Genomic DNA, 20,920 nt, shown 5'->3' with positions numbered 1-20,920 from the left:
CCAGGGCCTGGCTGGGTTCTTTTTTCTCCTTACTAGACCATTAGAATTAAGGTGCTCTATGCTCACTGCCCTCTGAAGTTTCTTTGTTGTGTTTGCCAAACAATCTGGAAAAAAAGAGCTTCCAAGTGTAATGACCAGCAAGGCCCACATCAACAGGGTATGAAATCATCAGTGAGAGATACCTCTTAAGGGTGAAGAAAAGGTAGACATCATTATCATTTAAAAAAATTCAAAGCCAGGTAATAGTGGTGCAGGCCCTTAATCCCAACATTCCAGAGGCAGAGGCAGGTGGATCTCTGAGTTGGAGGCCAACCTGATCTACAGAGGAAGTTCCAGGACAGCCAGGGCTACACAGAGAAACTTTGTCTATAAATAAATAAATAAATAAATAAATAAATAAATAAATAAAGCTATAAAAATCAAGGTGAGATAGAAATAGCTTCAAAGGAAAATATAAAGAGTATTCTTATGTGTAGGCGGAGCTGGTGGGACAGAAAGCTCCACCTACATCATGACTAAGCAAAAAGACAAGTGGAAGTTGGGACTGCAATTGAATTACTGTATTTTGTCTGAACAAATGGAGATAGTTTATTACTTGCTTTGTGGGCTTACCCAGGGAAAGATAAGTTTAAGCAAATGATGTGATTTCTTGAATGTTTTCTGTGCCTAAAAAAAAAAAAATACCCATTTAAAAATTTTTTTTCATTTGTTTTTCAAGATAGGATTTCTCTGTGTAGCTCTGGCTTTCCTGGAACTTGCCCTTTTAAACCAGGCTGGCCTTGAACTCAAGAGATCTGCTTGCTTCTGCCTTTGAGTGCTGGGATTAAAGGTGTGTGCCACCATGCTTGGCTCAAATCCCATTTTAAATGTGGACAGTCTTTTCCCTGAGTTAATTCTGTGTTTTGGACATGAGTCCTCAGCTTCAGGAGCGGCTGTTTTATTTTGCCTCTTGGTTTGGTTTATGCATCTGACAACCGAGAATTCATCCTATCCTATGTCCTGTGGAAATGTGCATTTGAAAGTATTAGATACATCTTATTTTCTCTTACTAGTGGCCAAAGGTGATACACATTTAGGAAGGTCAAGACTCCTTTAAATTCCCCAGGATTTCAGCTTATGTTGGATTCAAGAAATATTTCATGAACATGGAGAGACGTGCATGAGGAATGTGGAGCTAGGGACAGGAAGTGGCTGCACACGCCTGCATTCCAGCACTTGGGAGGCAGGGACAGGCGGATCTCTGTGAGTTTGAGACCAGCCTTGTCTACGGAGTGAGCTGCAGGACAGCCAGGACTGTTACACAGAGAAACCCTGTTTGGAAAAAAAAAAAAAAAAAAAGCAATGTGGAGTTAGGGCTGGAGAGATGGCTCAGCAGTTAAGAGCACTGACTGCTCTTCCAGAGGTCCTGAGTTCAAGTCCTAGAAGTCATATGGCGGTTATAACTGTAGTACCATGGGATCTAATTCCCTCTTCTGATGTGCTAATGTATATGTAGACAAAATGCATAAATTAAAAAAGTCTAAAAGAAAGAAATGCGGAGCTAGATAGGATCAATTGTGGCTTCGGTGGGCGTGCCCTTGAGCACGCTATGGGGTGGGGTAACTACATGAGTTTTATTTCTTCTTTCCTTATGATAGAGCATACTGGTTAAACAATTGTACCTTTTTGAATTGCTGAAAGACTAAAAAGGACAGCAGAAACTAACAAAGATATGGGACAAGTATTTAAGGGCGAGTTTCTACTTTTATAAAGAAGGTAAACATTGAATTTTAGGTCATGAATTGTAGGTCATGAAATATTGCCACAATTATAAATAGTAACCAGGGCAAGGTCTTGCAGAATTAACATGGACACAGGTAACTAAGAAGTCAATGAATGCTTGATAATTCAATGGTACCGCTGAGGCTGGAACTCGGTTGCAAGGTTGCATGGCAGTAGCTGTGGGGGCTATAAAATGATCAGCGTCATGAACTATGACAGATAAACCGCTCACCTCCTTCCCCTGTGAAGCAAAGGTAAATAAATACCTCTTTGGGAAGGTGGCTGTAAAGTTTGGATAAATGTTTGCAAAGCTTCTGGCATAGTGCTTGAAACATAAAAGAATCTTATTAGACAGTTTCGGTGTTGCTGTTAATTAGATCACCTTTTTTTTTTTTTCTTTAATTTTTTTGGAGCAGAGTCTCACTACGTAGCTTTGACGGGTCTGGAACACGATCGGCAGACCTAGATCCTCCTGCCTCCCTAGTTCCGGGATTAAAGGCGTGCTCCACTTCCCACGACTCGCATCTTTCCCTTCAGCCTGCGTCCACGAATGACGCCAGGATCGCTGGTGTGTCACGTCCTTCACGCATTTTCAGCCCGTGCCCACAGTCCGCCGGGCGGCCTCTACGAGCTCGGTGACTCCCGGGCTGTGCGCGGCCACCAGGCGTTCCTCCAGAGCTAGCTCCACCCTCCGCAGGTGGGAGCCCAGCCGAGCAGGCACCGCCCCATCCGCCCACCGGGCCGGCGCCCACCCCACGCGCCCGCCCCGCACCACGCAACATCGCCCTAGCGCCTCCGCGACTGGCGCCGCGCGGAGTGAGCCTCCTGCCATTGGCCGAACGCTCCATAGCGCCATCTCGGCCTACCGCGCGGTGCGCGCTCTCATTGGTCCGGAGCGGCGTGGGAGGCGGGGTCCGCCCGCGGGGCGGTGCCGGGTCGGAGCCCCGCCCCCTGGTCCCTTGGCTGCCCCGAGCCCGCCGGGTGGCTGAAGCTCGTGGGGCCGGGCTGCGTGCGGGGCGCGCGGTGGTTACTCTGGTTACTGTCCGCGAGGGATGCTGGGGACCCGGCCGTCCCGCGTCCTCACCGAGCTCTGACGGACGCTCTCCGGAGACAGCCATTCACCCTCGAGGAAGGCAAGTGGCGGTCGGGCAGGTTCCGGGCCGTGACTTCGGGGCTGGCTGAGGCGAGGTCTCCGGGGAGAGCTGCGCTGCCCCGCTCCAGCCGCGCTTCGGGACTCCGGGGCCATCTTTTGTTGGAGGCTGCCGGGCAGTGTCGCGTAGGGGCAGCTTTCCCAGCACCCTCATCCTTGTATGCCAACTCCTTCCTACCGAGCACTTGCTGCAACTGACAAAAGGCCATTTACAGCCCGAGGAGTGGACATCGAAGTACACAGCAACACTCGTACCCCTCACCCCAGTGTAAACATAGAGACACCCGTCTGTCAGTTGGCTGAATGAAGAAGGGTCTCTAATCAGGTGCTGTAGGCAGGCTTTAAATCCTGCTTTCTAAGTCCTGGACAACTTAATACGTTTGTACTCTGAATGATTTCAAAAATTGATCTCATCTGACTCGTGATCCCGAAACTGTTGGCAGGAAGGGGTTGGGCCAGTGTCCCAGGCCCCTTTTGAGAACCACATTTTGGGGAGAAAGTTTTAATCATCAAACCCCTCCCGAGGGGAAAAAAAAAGACCACCCCAAAACAAATCAAAACAAAACAAAAAACCCAAAATTCCTCAGCCTTGGCACCAAAGAAGCTTTTGAGCCATGTGGACTTTTCTTGGCATTGCTACCTTCACCTATTTTTATAAGAAATGCGGGGATGTCACCCTGGCCAACAAGGAGCTCCTCTTGTGCGTGCTGGTGTTCCTGTCGCTGGGCCTGGTGCTCTCCTACCGCTGTCGCCATCGAAACGCGGGCCTCCTTGGTCGCCAGCAGAGTGGCTCCCAGTTCGCTGCCTTCTCTGATATTCTCTCAGCTCTGCCTCTTATTGGCTTCTTCTGGGCCAAGTCACCCCCTGAACCAGAAAAGAAAGAGGAGCTGGAGTCCAGTAAGGTAGGTTGGTTCCACAGTGGGCGAATGAATGGCGTCTAATTTTAAACTTCAGATCGAGGTCACTGAAGTTTACGGTTTCATTAAAAGTCAAGAAAGTGATGACCTAGAAGCTTCAATATTCTCATGTAGTTGAGTTTTTTTTTTTTCTGGATTGTGTATGGTTATGATCCTTGATTTTTTCGGAAAGACAAGAGAATTTGTTTCATTTAGTGTCTGATCGTTGGGTAAGGGCTTGGCTATTGGTTGGATAGGCAATGTTAGCTTTTCATTTGGAGGACAGAATGAGAGTGGCCTTTATTTAAATCCTTGGATAAGGAGGATATTTGTACCTGAGAAGAGTTGTGGTGTGACAGGTAAGGCTACTTAGGGAAAGTAACAGAACAGTTTGAAAAGCAGTAAAAATGTTCAACACTTTAAAGGCTGGCAGAGATCCTTCCTCCTCCTAGTCACTGAAGCAATGAATAAACCAGTGGCGTCAGGTCCGAAGTCAGTGATAGTTGAATGATGGTCCCGTGTCAGAGACGGAATCTATGAATACTTGTTATTACCACCAGGGAAAGACGGAGGCCTGTGGCGGAAGATAAGAGAGAGACCAGTATAAGGCAGACATGTAGGGCCTGTTGGCCGTGGATATTTGAAGTTTCCCCCCAAGAACACTGGAAAGACTTAAGAGTGAGAGGAACAGTGCTCGATTTTTACCTAATGATAATAGTAGTTATAATATTAATAATAACAATAACAGGGATATTGGCTGGGAGACTGTAGCAGGGTACCCAGCCTGGCATAGAAGGTTGTGGCCAGATAGAATGAGTTCGTTACCCACAAAGCAACGCAGACTCCTGGATCTGCTTTATTTTGTCATGTCCATAGTACAGGTTAACTTTGGATCTGAATTTTGGCTCTGCCACTACTGGCTGTGACACTTTAGGAATGGGTTCATTTCTGCACGAATCACTTTGCTGTTCTGTTAGGTGAGGGTCGCTTGTAGACAGGGAGTTAAGTGACTTCATATTTGCAGAATGCTGGGTGCATAGCCATCTAATAAGTAACTAGCTGTTGCCACTAGTCTACAGTGGGTGTATTCTGTTACTATTTGGTGGGTATAGTGCTTGCTGATTGGAGGTGAGGCCTTACTTCTCAAGGTAAGAACTCTGGGGTTTGTATTTTGGAGACCTCCCCTTGAGGTTGAGTTCTGGTCCAGGTAGCTGGAGCACTATGACTGTCACAGTGCTGTGCAGAGAATTTGTGGGGTAGGAAAACTGAATTGTAAACTGGTGGGCTGGTTTCATTTTGCCTGCTTCAGTCTTTCTCCTTCCCTGGAAACCAGGGAGCTGCTGGAGCGTGTTGAGTGCCCACTGACACATATGTAACGGGGACAGTCAGAAGCTGGGAGAGAACCACACCTGTAGAAGCTCAGTATGAGCTTGAGTGATTAAATGCTAGGGTTTGTCCTAGGTTGTGTCTGAATTTCATGATTCATATTTATAGTATCTGACCGGATATGGATTTCTAAATATGTTCATGTAACAACACTTTCTAATTAGTAAGTCCAGAAAAAGGAATATATGTTCAGTTTTATTGGGATACATACATTTCTATTTAGCCAATAATTAGGCAATCAGTATTTTGATACTGATTTTTATATATCACCTGAATTTTAAAATACACCATTGATTTGGTTTAATAAATGTTTGTGGTCCAGTTTTTGTTCAAGATGTAAAAGTCTAGTAGCTTATGTGTTAGTAAAATGATTTAAGTCAATAGATTTGAAAGCATAATGTTCTTTTTGTTAAACAGTGCAGAAAAGAAGCCAGTATTTCAGAAACAACATTGACAGGAGCAGCTACCTCAGTGTCAGCATCTTCTCTGAATGATCCGGAAGTTATCATTGTGGGGGCTGGTGTACTCGGATCTGCCTTGGCAACGGTTCTTTCCAGAGATGGAAGAAAGGTGACGGTAATCGAGAGAGATTTAAAAGAGCCTGACAGAATCGTTGGTGAGCTTCTGCAGCCAGGTGGTTACCATGTTCTTAAAGAACTGGGCCTCGGAGGTAGGTGTATCTGATTTTCAGGAGTTAGATGGTAAAAATGAGTGCCCTTCACTTTAGACTAATCTGCCTTCCTTCCTTCCTTGTAAAACTTATATTTGCTAAACACGTTATGTGACAGAGAGCGAAGGAGAACAGAAACATTTAGTAGTGTGAGAAGAAGAGGCTGCTTAGACATAACAAGATAATGAAATGTCTAAAATGGACTGTCTTTAACGAAGACACTGAACTCACTGCCCAGAGCTATCAATTATAGAGTGTGTGATATGCTTCTGGCGTGGGGTTATTCCCTCAGATCTTGTGTTTATGGATGATTCATTTACCCAGCTGGTGCTTTTTAAGTACTTCTCACATTCATCTGGAAAATGTTTATTTACTGCTGTCTTTGAATGAGGAGTTATACTGAGTGCCAACGTGTACTAATGGTCGAGACAGATACTCTTGAGACGTAGAGACAGAAGGAACTCAGTTGTAAGGTGAGAAGCCACCTGCTTCATAGGTGTAGAAGGCCGAAAGCCTTGGTTTCAGAGCTAAATTGCCTGGGTTTGAATATTAGCTCGGGCTTTTAAAAGCTGTTTGGCCGTGCCGGGCTGTGGTGTCGCACACCTTTAATCCCAGCACTTGGAGGCAGAGGCAGGCTGATATCTGAGTTAGAGACCAACCTGGTCTGCAGAGTAACAGCCAGGGCTACATAGATAAGCCTTGTCTTGAAAAACAAACAGAACAAACAAAGCTGTATGCCTTGTGACTAACTTTAAACCTAGTAACTTAGCCTTCTGTGTATGATTTGTTCCTTCATTTATAAGAAAGGTGTTTGAAGACCCTCTTCACATATTATGAGGATTAAGTGAATTTGAACACATAGACCACTCAGAACAATACTTGATGCATTGTAGACTCTGTATTCTTGCCTACTGTTTTGTTAAGGGAACTGAGAAGGAGACATAGAGAAAGCAGTGGGTGATGGGGAAAGAAGATGACTTGTCCTGAAGGCTGAAGAGGGAGGCAGAAGCTAGACCGTGTAGGCTTCATACGCAGCGGAGCAGGAATGTGACGTGACACCATTTTGCATCTGCAGCAGTGGCTTCAGCTCCAGCAACTCCTCACTCGACACAGCACAGTGCGGCACCTGTTACATCATGGCTCAGTGTAGCCATACGTATTTCAGCTGACTGAAATGTTTCCCCCCTTTTTAGTGGACCTAGGGCTCAAACTCAGGCCTGCCCCATGCTAAAAACTATTCTGCCACTGAGCCCCATCTCTGCTTCCGAAATTTCTTCTAGTTTGCTTTTTAAAATTCTTCTGGCTTTGCGAGTTAAAGATCACAATTCAGAGCTCACTTTATAGTTCATTGGGTCCCACATTGCCATTGCCATTTATCTACAATGGCGTTTGGGGAAACAAACATGGATACAGTATGAAGAATAGAGTATAAGGTAGGCGTGGCACCACACCTTCAATGCCAACACTTGGGAGGCACAGGCAAGTGTGTCTCTGCGTTCAGGGCCAGTCTGATCTACATAGAGAGTTCTCGGACAGCCAGGGATACATAGAGAGACCTTGTCTCAAAACAAACAAACAAACAAAAAACAACCCCCCAAGAATAGACTAAGTTTTAACTGATGTGCTGGCTGGTAGCAAATTGTAAAGGAAAGTGGACGCATGATAAGAGGCACGGGTTACACACATGCATGCATGCACGCACGCATGAAGCAATCCCTAGGTTTTTGCCTCAAGCAGCTGTTTTGAAAGACATGGGTTTATACCAGGAAGGGAAGGAACAGCTGTGCCATGTTTGCCAACCAAATGCTAGGTGGGAGGAGTGAAGAACACTCACCCCTGGACTTGGCAGTCTGTGGCAATAACAAGGAAACCTAAGCTGAAACGAGAGGGAGACATTATAATTTGAAACTACAAAACTATTTTTTCCCTTTCCTATGATGTTGGAGATTGAACTTTGAGACTTGTGCATACACAGCAAGCACCCTACCCCTGAACAGATCCCTAACCTATAGAAAACTATTTCTTTATGAGATTTTAAAATTTAACAAATAATTATTACATGTTTGAGTGTTTTGCCTATGTATATTCTATGTCTCACATGGTGCCTGGTGCCCAAGAAGGCAGAGGAGGTTGTTGATCCTCTGGATCTGATGGTTGTGAGCACTGAACTATGGTTCTCTGGAAGAGCAACCAGTGACCAGCCAGCTCAGTCATTTCTTGAGAAACTAATTGGATGGCAGGAAACAGAGCTAGGACAAAATTAGATAGGAGTATGAGGCCAATGGAGGTGTATTTGATACAAGAGTGCTTTTTTTAATAGTAGTGTATGATAAGGGAGAGAGGAGAAGCTGATGCTGTGGCTGAGAGTGGCAAATATATTTTTTAAGGTGATGAATATACTGAGTTTCATAATTTTATTGTCAAGGTACAAGACTTCAACCATCGCATTAGACCTGTAAACACATAACAATTGTTATATGTCAGTGACAGGGATAAAAATAAACACAAGCTTTTTCCTTGAAATACCATCCTCATCGTTGTCAGCAAGAGAAAGCCTGAAATGGAGAGCTCAGGGCACTTACTGTGCTTCGAGCCAGACTTTGATCAGCCCACAGCTGGCTGAGAATGACTCCTTCAACAAATATTTAAAAACACTGACAAGTAGGCTTTGGTCTATTTCTGAGACTACATCTAGGTGGATGCTAAAGAGGGAGTGCTAAAAGACAATACATTTTTAAAAAAGTAGATAAACTGTTTAAGATTGTAGGGACTAAAGAAAATCAGAAATAGTGGAATAGCAAGTTGGTGGGGATAGTTTTTGTCATGAGAAGTTACCTTGGAGTCAAGAAATGAAGGTGGAGAATAAGCCTTGGAGATGAGGAGAGTGTACATTCCAGGCTTAGCTTTTGTCTTCTGGAAAGAGCTGTCAAGCCTGAGGACCTTCAGTGTTGCAAGTGGAGGAAAGGCTACTGGAGAAGGTGGCAGATAGCAGTGGGGCTTGATCCTGTGGGTTTGTGGTGTCCACTTTAAAGGTCTTTTTGTTGTTGTTGTTGTTGTTGTTTTGTTTGTTTGTTTTTCCTCCAAAGGGAAGTCACTGGAAATGTAAAGAGCTATTAAGGCCTGCATTTTAAAAGTGGTGATCAAGAATATTATCTAAAACTACATTCTGAGTAGGAAAAAGACCATGGAGTGGTAGGGGCAGAAAAAGGTTATCTTGGAAGCTATTGCACAATCTGTCGGGGCTGGTGACTTAGGACACAGCCACAGTAGTAGAGGCACATGACCTGTACTGGGAATTTATCTTGCAGGAAGAGGGTAAACCCTCCTGATGAATCAGGTGTTAGGTGTGAGAAAGGGATGGGTCATAGAACTTACACAAGGTTAACTGTTGCCAAGAAGTTCAGGACTGAGCTCTGGGACGTGCGAGTATAGATCAGGGAGGTGATGGGGAGCCAAAGCAGACCCCAAAAGAAATAACACAGAGGAAAGCAAAAAGATGCCATGCTCTTGAATCAAACAAAACCATGGTTTTACAAAGAAGGAAGGTCCAATGGCTGTTCTTACAGATTCCTTAAGGGACCATCTTGCATCAAGCAGGTGTGTCAATATCCAGGAGGATTTTATTAACCTTATATATAAACTTCAGCGAATCAGAAATGATTTTACACTAGAGATTAGATAGTATTTTATAGATCTAGCTTCAGGAAACAGCTACACGGTTGTGGTTACAAGTCCCAGTGGATTCTTTTTTTTTCAAAGATTTATTTATTTGTGTGTGTCAGTGGTGTGCATGCATGTGAGTACAGGTGCCTGTGGGGAGCTGGAGCTGTAGGTGGTTGTGATCATCTGATATAGTTGTCAGGAATTGAGCTTGGGTCCCTTGAAAGAGCAAAGCATACTCTTAACCATTGCACCGTCCCCAGAGGATTGAGAACAACCCTCCAGGTCTTTATCCATTTACTATTGCCAGGAAGAGTTCTTTAAACATTAACTATGTTTATTTCCCTCAGGTTTGATGAACTGTGTGTGGTAGAATTACTTGGAATGGTTACATTGCAGATAAAGGCTTTCTAACATAATACCAAGTGATCCATCCTGGATTGTGGACTTTTTATTAGTGAATTGATTGCCATATAGATTGTACTTAATACCCATAAATCTTACAACTAATGCATTATGTCCCAGGATCTAGTATTCACTATCCTTAGCTTTATTTTCTTTAGTATTACCTTGTTTTTTGTTAGACCCCCCCACTCTTTTGTTTGTATATAATTTAGAGTCATGTTTTTAAGCTTTATGGAAAAAACATTTCCAAGATTCTGATTAAAAAGCATTGAATATATAGTTCAATTTTGGGAAAACCGACATCTTTCAGGTTGATACTTATACATGAAAGTGCTCTATTCTGCATATACTGAAAATTTTTACATATTTAGAACTTCCTGTGTCTCCTGTGATTTTTGATAACATTTATTTATGGGACTCTTCAGCTTAAAGTTCAGAGCACAAAGCTGTGTTTTCTTTAGTTTTTTGGGGTATAGGGTCAGAGTATGTAACCATGGCTAGCCTGGAATTTAATTTACTTTGTAGACCAGGCTGGTCTCAGAAAGATCTGCCTGCCTCTCTACTGGGATTAAAGGTGTGTACCACCATGCCAAGCCTGGGTTTCTTATGTGTGATTCCACCTTTAGCTTACAGTGGATGCTTACTTCCATGCATAGTTGTGTGCTGCTCTTACAGAGGACCTGGGCTTGGCTCCCAGCCCTCACATGATGTCTCACAACCATCTGAAACTACACTTGCAGGGCATCTAATGCCCTATGGGCTCCACAGGCACCAGGTGTGCCTGTGGACACATACATACGTGTAGGTAAAACTCATACACATAAAATAAAAATACATGAAATATTAAAACATGAATATATTTTGATCCTGGGACAAACCTTTTTAGGTTTTGTCTTGACTCCCCAATACTGAAGTCTCAGGCACAGGCCAACATGCCAGGCTTATTCTAATTTGTTCACTGACTTTATCTGTATTGCTTTGAATGGATTACTGCTACACTTTCTGTTCATTATTTCTTGCATATTAATATTTTTAGTGAGTGAATTTTATGCACAAATAGTGATGCTTTGTTTTATTTGACATCTTTCCTATAATTGACATTAATTTTTAAATTTCTCAAAATTTCAATTGGTTCTTTAAAAAAAATTTTTTTTGCCTTAAATGTAAAAAAACTAAGACTGTTTTGCTTTCTGGTTTAGATTTATGAAAATTACTCTACAGTTTATTTTGACTCAATTTTCATAGGCAGTAGGAACCATCAGCATTTAGAAACTATCTGTTATATTTGGTTGGGATATTTACTTTTCATATGCTGAATCTTTATGTATAAATTGGGACCTTTAAAAAGAGTTTTAACGGTATTTTATTTTCTCTTTCCCTTCCCTCCTCTCCCCACCCAACCCCCTGTGTTTCTACATTGGGACACATGTTCAGAAGGACAGACTGGGTTCTGTGTCTTTGTGAACAGAGCAGGTTCCCTCAGGAGAGGAGCATGGTTTAGTTCATCTCTTGTTGTTTTTCTTGCTTGTCTCTGAGGTGAAGCAGTCACAGACCCGAATGACAGCTGTTAACCTGAAGTGCAGCTGTGTACTTGTCTTCTGGAAATATTGAAGGGTTTTGTAATAGTTGTATCAGTTGTTCTGTTCTCCAGCCGGTCTTACAGCTTTGTGAGGGAGAGGTTTGTTTTCAGTATCTGTGTCTGTCTCTTGGTGTCTTTCTTGGTAAATCTCAGCATATTAATAAAGTTATTTGAACTGATTTATTTTTGCAGATACAGTAGAGGGTTTCAATGCCCATTTTATACACGGCTACATAGTTCACGATTATGAAAGCAGATCTGAAGTTCAAATTCCATACCCGTTGTCAGAAAACAACCAAGTGCAGAGCGGAATTGCTTTCCACCATGGCAAATTCATCATGAGTCTCCGGAAAGCAGCTATGGCAGAGCCCAAGTAAGACCACAACTTTAAACATATAATGTTAAAGAGCCAAACCTGAGCCCTGGTATGGTGGCTTAGCAGTTGACAGTCCTTTCTGTTGTTGGAGAGGGCTGGAGTTTGGTTCGTGGCACTTATGTCATGGCTCACAACCACCTGTAGCTTCAGATTCAGAGGATCTGATGCCCTCTTCTGCCTTCCTCAGGCATCTATACATATGCTCATGTGTAATATAATAATATATATAGAATAAAAATGTGTCTTTTTATACAGGCAAGATTTCATCAGTGTTCAAAATTTTTGGCATGGTCTAGATGGCATAGGTGTAATAAAATGATCCATAATTAAAATATATTTAGTGTCTCTATAAAGAATATTGAGACCTTTAAGTAAGATTTAGGTGATTATTATTTGATTGGCATTTGGAGGCCAGCTTTGAGCTGTGGCTACAGCACATGCCCGTGTGTGCCCATTTGAGTCTGTGTTGGTGGTTACAGTACCTTTTCTAGAAAGAACAGAGGATGGCAAGAAGAAATCCCTGTCTCTTTCACCAAGGTCTCTTTCACCAAGAACCTAGCCTGACAGGACTGGCTGCTTGTCTTGATTATTAACTTGTATTTGCCTGACGTCTTTTAATGCTGATTAAGGAAGTTCCAAACATGAGAGCACTCATGTGGATGACACAGGCCGCTGTGCTGACAAAGTGAAGAAGTTGGTGGACTTTTCCTGAGGGCTGAAATGTTTGCTGTTCACAGAAGTGGAGTTTCATTGTGTAAAAGTGGGAACATGCCTCAGATAGAAAAGTTATGATCTTTCTGATGGATATAATTACGTTTGAAATTTGTCAAATGCCATTTTATTTTTAAAAACATATAATCAATTCTTTGATAATTTCATACATGCTTACAATGTATTTTGACCTTATTTACCCTGACTCCTCCCAGATCCGCCCCACCATGTCTTTATCACCTCCCACCTTCATGTTCTTTTATTTTTTTACTGACTCACTGAGTACAGTTTGTACTGTACTCTCACGGATGTGAGGCTATCCATCGCAGCATGGTCAACATCAGGTACCACATCCCTAAAGAAAGCCAACTCTCTCTTCCCTGGCAGCTATCAACTGCTCACTGCTTCTTTGGTCTGGGGGCTCATGAGTCCCTCTGCCCTCCATGCTGGAATGTAGACCAGCTTGATCTCGTGCAGGCAGCCACAGCTGCCGTGAGTTCAGACGTGCAGTGGGCCCACTGTGTCCGGAAGACTTTGCTGTTTTTCTGTCCTCCCCAGCCTCAGGCTCTTACATCCTCTCTGCCTCCTTTGTGCAGTGATCTCTGAGCCTAGCGGAGGGTGTGATGTAGATGTAGATGTGCCGTTCGTGGCTGAGCATGCCACAGACGCTCGCTCTGCACTTTGACCTGTTGTGAGTTTCTATATTAACACTGTGCACTGCACAAAGAAATCTCTGATGAGCTCTGGAGTGGTACTAATCTGTGAACCTATAGGGATTTCAATACTGTGTCCTTAACAAATAGGATTCTAATAATTCTTCCCTTTCATGTCTGACTGCGTTTTATTAGGTTTCTCGGTATTCTTTTTTTAAACGAATGATTAAAGACATGCAGCTTTAAAAGTAATTACATTTGTAATATGTGTTTGGTATACATTACAAAGTGAAAACCTCACATGATTTTAAACATGCTAGCTTTCTGCTTTGCACTGTTGCAGACTTCTTGCTTTGTACAGTCAGGCACATCCATGTGTCCAGTTCCTATGAGTGCAAGGCAAGGGTTAGAGAGTCCATAGCTAAGGGACATTGCTCCAGCGTGCTACTCCAGCCGTGTGTTTCTGTTCCTTCTTTAGTGTGAAGTTTATAGAAGGTGTTGTGCTTCAGTTGCTAGAGGAAGACGGCGCCGTGACGGGAGTGCAGTACAAGGACAAGGAGACTGGAGACACCAAGGTGAGAACTAGGGAAGGTCACTTCTTCCTAGGAGGTGTTCTCCCTATTCCTTTCGAAATTCTGTATTATTTTGTATGTGTGGAGTGTGCATGCTGCAGTGTGTGTGTGGTGTCATGTGGGTCCCAGGGATGGAGCTCAGTGGACAGTGTTGTTACTGTATATGTGGTTATACTCAGAATTAGGAAAATGTTGAGAGCAAGTAACGGTAAAATCGCTTCTAGTGTATGTTAATGTTGGTCTCTTAAAGAGAAAGAGGCAAAGGGCCCTTCAAGACTGTTGTGCAGGGTTGTCCCTTTCTAGAAACTGGACTCTGGTAGGGCCACCAGGTTCCTTGCTCATGGTGTAGTATATCAGTACACATTGTATAAAAGTGTATAAAAGTGCTTCTTCGGTCTAACCACGCGTTAAACAGCAGCACGTGAGGGTAAGTGATTTTATAATGAATCTGGGCAGTTGTTGGAGTTTGTGATGAGCTTCAGTCTTCTGTGGCCTGTGTTTGCTTTGAAGTTCTTCTCATCCAGCACGGTGGAGAGTTTTGATAGCTTTGGTTTCAGAACAGCAAAGGGAGATGACTCCAGGGACTCAGGAAGTGTCACCTTTAGGGCTCCATCCTCTTATATCCACAGGTTGCTTGGGGTACATATTTTCCTGTACACTCTTTGTTTCAGAAGGATAGACCTTTTGTGTGCCTCTAACCATTGCTGGGTGTTCTTCTGTTGTATAGGAGCTCCACGCCCCGTTGACTATTGTTGCAGATGGGCTTTTCTCCAAGTTCAGGAAGAACCTTGTCTCCAATAAAGTTTCTGTTTCATCTCATTTTGTTGGCTTCCTTATGAAGGTATGGAGGAGTTGTAATTGTAGAAAAATAAGAGCAACCTGAGATTTGAAAATCATTAAAATATTTTCTTGTTATTTTTTAGAATGTACCACAGTTTAAAGCCAATTTTGCAGAGCTTGTTCTGGTCAATCCAAGTCCAGTTCTCATCTACCAGATTTCAGCCAATGAAACACGGGTACTTGTTGATATCCGTGGGGAAATGCCAAGGAATTTAAGAGAATACATGGCCGAACAGATTTACCCACAAATGCCTGGTAAGAAATAGGATTTTACCTTCATTGTCATCTTCAGTCTAAAGTAAATCACACAAGAGCCTCTTTTCCAGTTTCCTGAGTGTGGTGTCTAAAAGACGCCCAGAGATCAGCACAGCTCTTTGTAAACGGGCAGTGTATCTCCTGTGATATTAGAATATGTGGATGGGAAAAGCTAAATACAGACAGCTGTCAGTTAACGTGGTTTCTCCTGTCTGATGTAAATTTGACTCATTTCTCCTTCTCATCTCTCTGTTCAGCTGTGTATGTTATTTACATCTGTTTTCTCGTACATCCCTTAACATGCACAATGAGATGCTTAATTGATAGTTTTATAAATAAAGTAGGTAATTAGTGGTTTATTGCAAGGAACTGTGTAACAGCCACAACCCATACCAAGTTAAGTATTCTTTTATGCTTGATAAGAAGATGTATGCTAATTTGAAACCGAAGTGCTCCAAACCACTTACTTGGTTTGGGTGGCATTGATTGCAGACCACCTGAAGGAACCGTTCCTGGAGGCCTCTCAGAACTCTCGTCTGCGGACCATGCCAGCAAGCTTCCTTCCTCCTTCCCCTGTGAACAAACGAGGTATCGCTTAGCAATATTTTATAATGCTGCCCTCACTTCAGATGACATGTGATTAGATATGTGGTCGGGAAATAACATGAAGTTGAGAATTGGTTAATTTGGAGTAGTAAGTTCACATGGCCAGAAAGAGCAGGAGAAGGAGCACTGGTTACCTTAACGTGTTCCCAACATCAGAGTTTTATGATATAATTATTATTGAACTCTGACTTTGTGGAAGACACCATGCAGCCATGGAGAGTACAAAAAGGGATTTAAAAGTTATTCCATTGACCCGTGGAAGACCACTTTTCTAGTAAGAGCAAGAAGATGAATTCACAGTAGTATTGAGAACAGTTCCCATAAAGCTCCATTCCCACTACCACAGGGGTGTCCAGGGCTGGGAGGGAGGCTCTGAAGTGGAAGGGTGGTTAGGACAGATGTTGCTTCAATAAAAAGGTAGACAGTGAGAGGTGGGACTAAGAGGGAATAGACTCTGCAAAGCCTGCCCCAGGGTGGCTGAGATACGGTAGCATTTCTAGGAACTCAAGTCTATTCCTGTAACTGGTATTTTGGTCAGGTGTCATAGTGATTGATAGCTGGGGTATAGTTGTGTTTTCAATCTATATTTTAAAGGTTTATCCGTTACTTTTTGGAAGATCTTACTGTGCAGTCTTGCCTGGCCTGATGTAGACCAGTCTGACCTCAAACTCCCAGAAATCCACCAGTCTCTGCCTTCTGAGGACTGGATTGAAGTTGTGCAGAACCACGCCTGGCTAAAGATTTATTTTTATTTTAACTTACATGTGTGCTTGCCATGTGTGTGCAGGGCCTCAGAGGCTAGCAGAGGGCATTGGGATCTTTGGAGCTGGAGTTACAGTGGTCCCATGTTGGTGCTGGGAACCAAACAGGTCGTCTGCAAGAGTAGCAAGCACTCCTACCTGCTAAGCCATCTCTCCAGTACCTCTTCTTCACATCCCCCTCCCCTCCAAGAAAAGATCTTATAAAGCCCAGACTAAAACTGTATGGCAGAGGATGACCTTAACTCCTGGGTCTGTCCTGCCTCTACTTCCCAAGAACAGATTATAGGCGCACACCATATGCCTAGCAGGGTATGTGTTTAATATTTAGTTTTATCATCTATAGACAATAGGACTTGCAGCTTTGTTGAGATATAGAATGCTAAGTTACTCAGAAAGCAAATTTAATTTTAATTCATTCTCGAGATTTTAGCTCATGTCAATCGTAAGTTTATAGCACTAACTTTTTTGTTTCAGAGCTGTCCAGGATTTCATGATCTTAGTTCTTCTCCCATAGGCGTTCTCCTTCTGGGAGATGCATATAACCTGAGGCATCCTCTTACTGGTGGAGGGATGACAGTTGCTTTAAAAGATGTAAAATTATGGAGAAAACTGTTAAAAGACATTCCTGACCTTTATGATGACGCTGCTGTTTTCCAGGTAAGAATCTCGAGTTTTCCTCCCCCGCAAATGGCTTAAAATACATTCTGTCTAGGGATGTGAGGCAGGGGACCCTCATGGGAATCTGTGCTTGGAAGCCTGCATTTCATAGTCTTGTTCAGGCTTGAATCTGAATCTTTGATTTGTATGCTTAAGTATATGCTACACCAAATGGGTTCAGGACGCTCTGCTCAGATCTGTAAGCTTAGCTCAGTATCATATGACCCACTGCCCTGAGAGTGAGTTTGGCATACTACCTGCAGGTTGGCCTTGGACAGATAGCATTTTGAGGAGATCATAAACATTAGCTTATGCTTTTTTTCTTTTTAAGTATGTAATAAACAATATTTTTCATTTTTAGGCCAAAAAGTCATTCTATTGGTCAAGAAAAAGGACTCATTCCTTTGTTGTGAATGTGCTGGCTCAGGCTTTGTATGAATTATTTTCTGGTACAGATGGTAAGTTTAGATGTTTTTAAGTGAACTTCATTGATTTGTACAGAGTTTTAAGTTTTGTTAGGTAAGGGACTTAAATGCAAAAGTTAGTAGTGAAAGTAGTTAGTCTGTAATCAGTTTACCCAACTTTGCCAGCTGCTAATTTGATAGTTCCTTTTCGTGTCTGAGCATCATGTATCTACCACTTTGTCTGAAGGCTGTTGCTGTTCCTTAGAGAACATCCCTAGTGTATCTCAGTAACACATTCATTCAGTGCCTCTGGTCCAGACTAGAGGATGTGTATCCTCGCCTGGCCAGGTATGGAAAAGCAGTGTGGTTTTTTACTTGACACTAGTTTGAATTTCTTTTGACATATTACACACGAATCGGCACCTCAGCCTGAGCCTGGGGTTTCTTTCCTGCTACAGGGCATGAGTGGAGTGGCACTCACTGGAAATGGCCATCTGCTTCGTCTTGTTTTCTGTAGTGGAGAGAGGCTGGCCACTCTGTCCATAGGTCAAACATTCCAAATAATGGTCTGAAATTCTGAACTAGGTGTGGAGGTACATGCTTGCTCTCCTAGCCCTCAGGAGGCTGAGGCAGGAGGATTGAGATGTCAGCTTGAGCTACATAATAAGATTGCATCTCAAAACAAATGACAGTCTGACATTTGCACCCCTACCCCTGTATTACACTCGAAGTACTAAATAAAAATTAATTTTAAAAACAGACAAAAAAAAAGTAAATGTGGATTTGAGATGCTTCAAGCTCTTGCTTGAGCAGCTTGGTGTGAATTGTAAGAGATGGTTCTCACAGACTAGAGCCATCCAGCACCAAGGATCATCCATAGTGTTTTCTAGGCAGGGCTGCTGAACTGGAGTGGGAGCTACAGTGGCTGCTTGGGCACATAAGAGGAACAAGTTTTAAGTTTGGAGTTCCTCTAAGCTCTTGAATTCTTACATATCAAAGCTGCTAACAACATTACAAAGTTAATGATAGATCAGGGGAGGGAAGAACTTTATGGAACAAAAGTTTACCATATTTCATGCCAGGGAGTGGTGGCACACACCTTCAATCCCAGCACTCTGGAGGCAGTGGCAGGCGGTCTCTGTGAGTTCAAGGCCAGCCTGGTCTACAAGAGCTAGTTCCAAGACAGGCTCCAAAAGCTACAGAGAAACCCTGTCTTGAAAAAAAAAAGTTTATTATATTTCATCTTTAAAAAAATCTTGTGAAAAAAAAATCTAGCTGGGGTGGTGGTACACACATTTAATCTCAGGACACAGGAGGCAAAGGCAGGCAGATCTCATTGAGTTCAAGGCCAGCCTAGTTTACAAAGCTAAGTTCCAGGACAACCAGGGCTATACAGAGAAACCCTGTCTGAAAAAAAACCAAAAAAAACCCAAAAGTTATTTATTATTAATTATGTTTTGAAGGCTTCAAAATGTATTAAGAAGTTATGTGTAGATAAGGCAGTTTCCCTTCTTGACATCTAGTGCTGACTAAGCACTGTGGGTTAGGCACTTCAGAACCTGGGAATTGTGTTGCTAGAATTGTGTTTTTATAGTAAGCACTTATAAAATATTCGGTGTCATTTAATTAATTTACAACAAAATCATACATAATTTAAAAGTAACTCATAAGTCCTAAGTATTAGCAGAATTAACGGGGACAGATAATCTGTACTCATATTACCACTTAGACTGTTAACTTGGGAGGGTAAAAACTCTTAATTATTGAATTCTAGGGCTTTGAAGAAATTGTCATGTTTGGCATTTTTATGTCTTCATTATTTTTTTTTGACAATCATTAACACTATAAGATAAATGAATAATAACTTCTACATTTTATTTTAGATTCCTTGCATCAGCTACGAAAAGCTTGCTTTCTTTATTTTAAACTTGGTGGAGAATGTGTGACGGGTCCCGTTGGGCTGCTTTCTGTGTAAGTTCTTTTTTTTTAAAATTTATTTATTTATTTATTTATTTATTTATTTATTTATTTATTTATTTATTATGTATACAATGTTGTGTCTGTGTGTATGCCTGCTGGCCAGAAGAGGGCACCAGACCTCATTACAGATGGTTGTGAGCCACCATGTGGTTGCTGGGAATTGAACTCAGGACCTTTGGAAGAGCAGGCACTGCTCTTAACCTCTGAGCCATCTCTCCAGCCCCTCTGTGTAAGTTCTAAAAGCAGAAGGAAAACACTCAGTTTATGCCAGTCTTTACCCCATGGAGGTTTAGTTGTAGCCTGTTAGCCATTAGTATCTAAGTCACAAGTAGCCCCAAGAGGCCAGGGTGCTGTCTCAGAGAGTAAAGTGCTTGCTGCAATAGCTTGGCATCCCTAGTTCGATCCCTAGAACCCATGAGAAGAATGGACTCTACAAAGTTGTCCTCTGACCTCCATGTGTGCTATAGCATGTGCCCTCCCCCACATCATGCATGCATGTGTGTGTCTGCACGTGCATGCTAATACAAAATAAAAAAATGTAAGTGGCATCAAGTAATGAACAAAGGACAGGGTTAGCACTGCGCTCTCTGTCCTCCAGGACACAGGTGGCTAAACCTGCCAAGTAAGATTGAAGTGTGGTTTTCACCTGTGTCTTCACGTCTGATCTCCAGGAGCCAAGGATAGCTGAGAACTCTGAATCAGCTATTAATCTTACGGGCTTGAAATTCAGTAGTAGTTCTGCTAGTGCAGATGTATCCTTGGGAAGTCTGAGAAGTGAATTCTTAAGGCTCCTCTTCCTGATCTATAATCAGAATATCAGTTCTGATACCAACCCAGACCGCAGCAGGCTATTTTGTACTTCGGTTTGGATCCCAAGATTAGTGAAAGAAAACAGCTGAAAAAAATAGGACTTAAGAGAGTGGCCATTGGCTTCTCAAAAGGGTTATTCTAAGTAGATTTTTATAATATATTCTAAAAATTCATTTTTGCCATCAAATGCAGATAAGTTTGGTAAGTCTTCAAATGTAGAGTGCCTTAAGCTTCTATTGATGACACATAGTTAGGACTTTTGTGAACTGAAATAATATGGCTCTTTTCTGTCTCCACAGATTGTCTCCATACCCTCTAGTGTTGATCCGACACTTCTTTGCTGTTGCTGTCTATGCCACGTATTTCTGCTTTAAATCTGAGCCGTGGGCTACAAAACCCCGAGCCCTTTTCAGTAGTGGTGCTGTACTGTACAAAGCGTGTTCTATAATATTTCCTCTCATCTACTCAGAAATAAAGTATCTGATTCATTGAAGGGGAAACCACTTGGAAGTCAAGCCCATTGAGACTTGAAGAGGATGTATATAGCATAGAACTGTATGACTTCCTTGGAGACTCAAGGACCAAGCTTGTGTATAAGCATGTAAATATATGCCTTAATTTACAATTGAAAATGAAGGGTTGAATAAGCTAGATGTTTAAAAGAATGATTGTTTCCACAAATTAGTGCTAACACTGAAGTTTTTCTTGATTTCAGTATTTGGGGTGATTCACTGGGACATGCAAATAAAATGAAGAATAAACTCTTATGCCTTTAAAATTTTTTTTCA

General features: G+C 42.5%; 1 protein-coding gene across 1 annotated transcript; it reads left to right on the top strand.

Moving 5' to 3' along the window:
* The first annotated feature begins 2,758 nt into the window (after positions 1–2,758).
* Positions 2,759–20,899, top strand: Sqle (squalene epoxidase). The gene is made up of 11 exons (XM_050145357.1): positions 2,759–3,813; positions 5,611–5,863; positions 11,700–11,880; positions 13,726–13,822; positions 14,547–14,660; positions 14,743–14,914; positions 15,407–15,502; positions 16,796–16,938; positions 17,300–17,396; positions 19,226–19,313; positions 20,432–20,899. The coding sequence occupies exons 1-11, from the start codon at positions 3,526–3,528 to the stop codon at positions 20,622–20,624; spliced, it is 1,722 nt and encodes a 573-aa protein (XP_050001314.1). The 5' UTR covers positions 2,759–3,525; the 3' UTR covers positions 20,625–20,899.
* Positions 20,900–20,920: the final 21 nt, after the last annotated feature.

This window comes from Alexandromys fortis, unplaced genomic scaffold (genome assembly GCF_014885135.2).
Source record: "Alexandromys fortis isolate MF-2015 unplaced genomic scaffold, M_Fortis_MF-2015_v1.1 scaffold_2_1_26212458, whole genome shotgun sequence".
Lineage (NCBI taxonomy): Eukaryota > Metazoa > Chordata > Mammalia > Rodentia > Cricetidae > Alexandromys > Alexandromys fortis.
This window is presented reverse-complemented; position numbering and strand designations above follow the sequence as displayed.

Coding starts and splice junctions, on each gene's coding strand:
- Sqle (XM_050145357.1), top strand. CDS start 3,526: ATGTGGACTTTTCTTGGCATTGCTACCTTCACCTATTTTTATAAGAAA. Junction 13,823..14,546: donor AGGAGACTGGAGACACCAAG/GTGAGAACTAGG, acceptor TCTGTTGTATAG/GAGCTCCACGCCCCGTTGAC. Junction 14,661..14,742: donor TTGTTGGCTTCCTTATGAAG/GTATGGAGGAGT, acceptor GTTATTTTTTAG/AATGTACCACAGTTTAAAGC.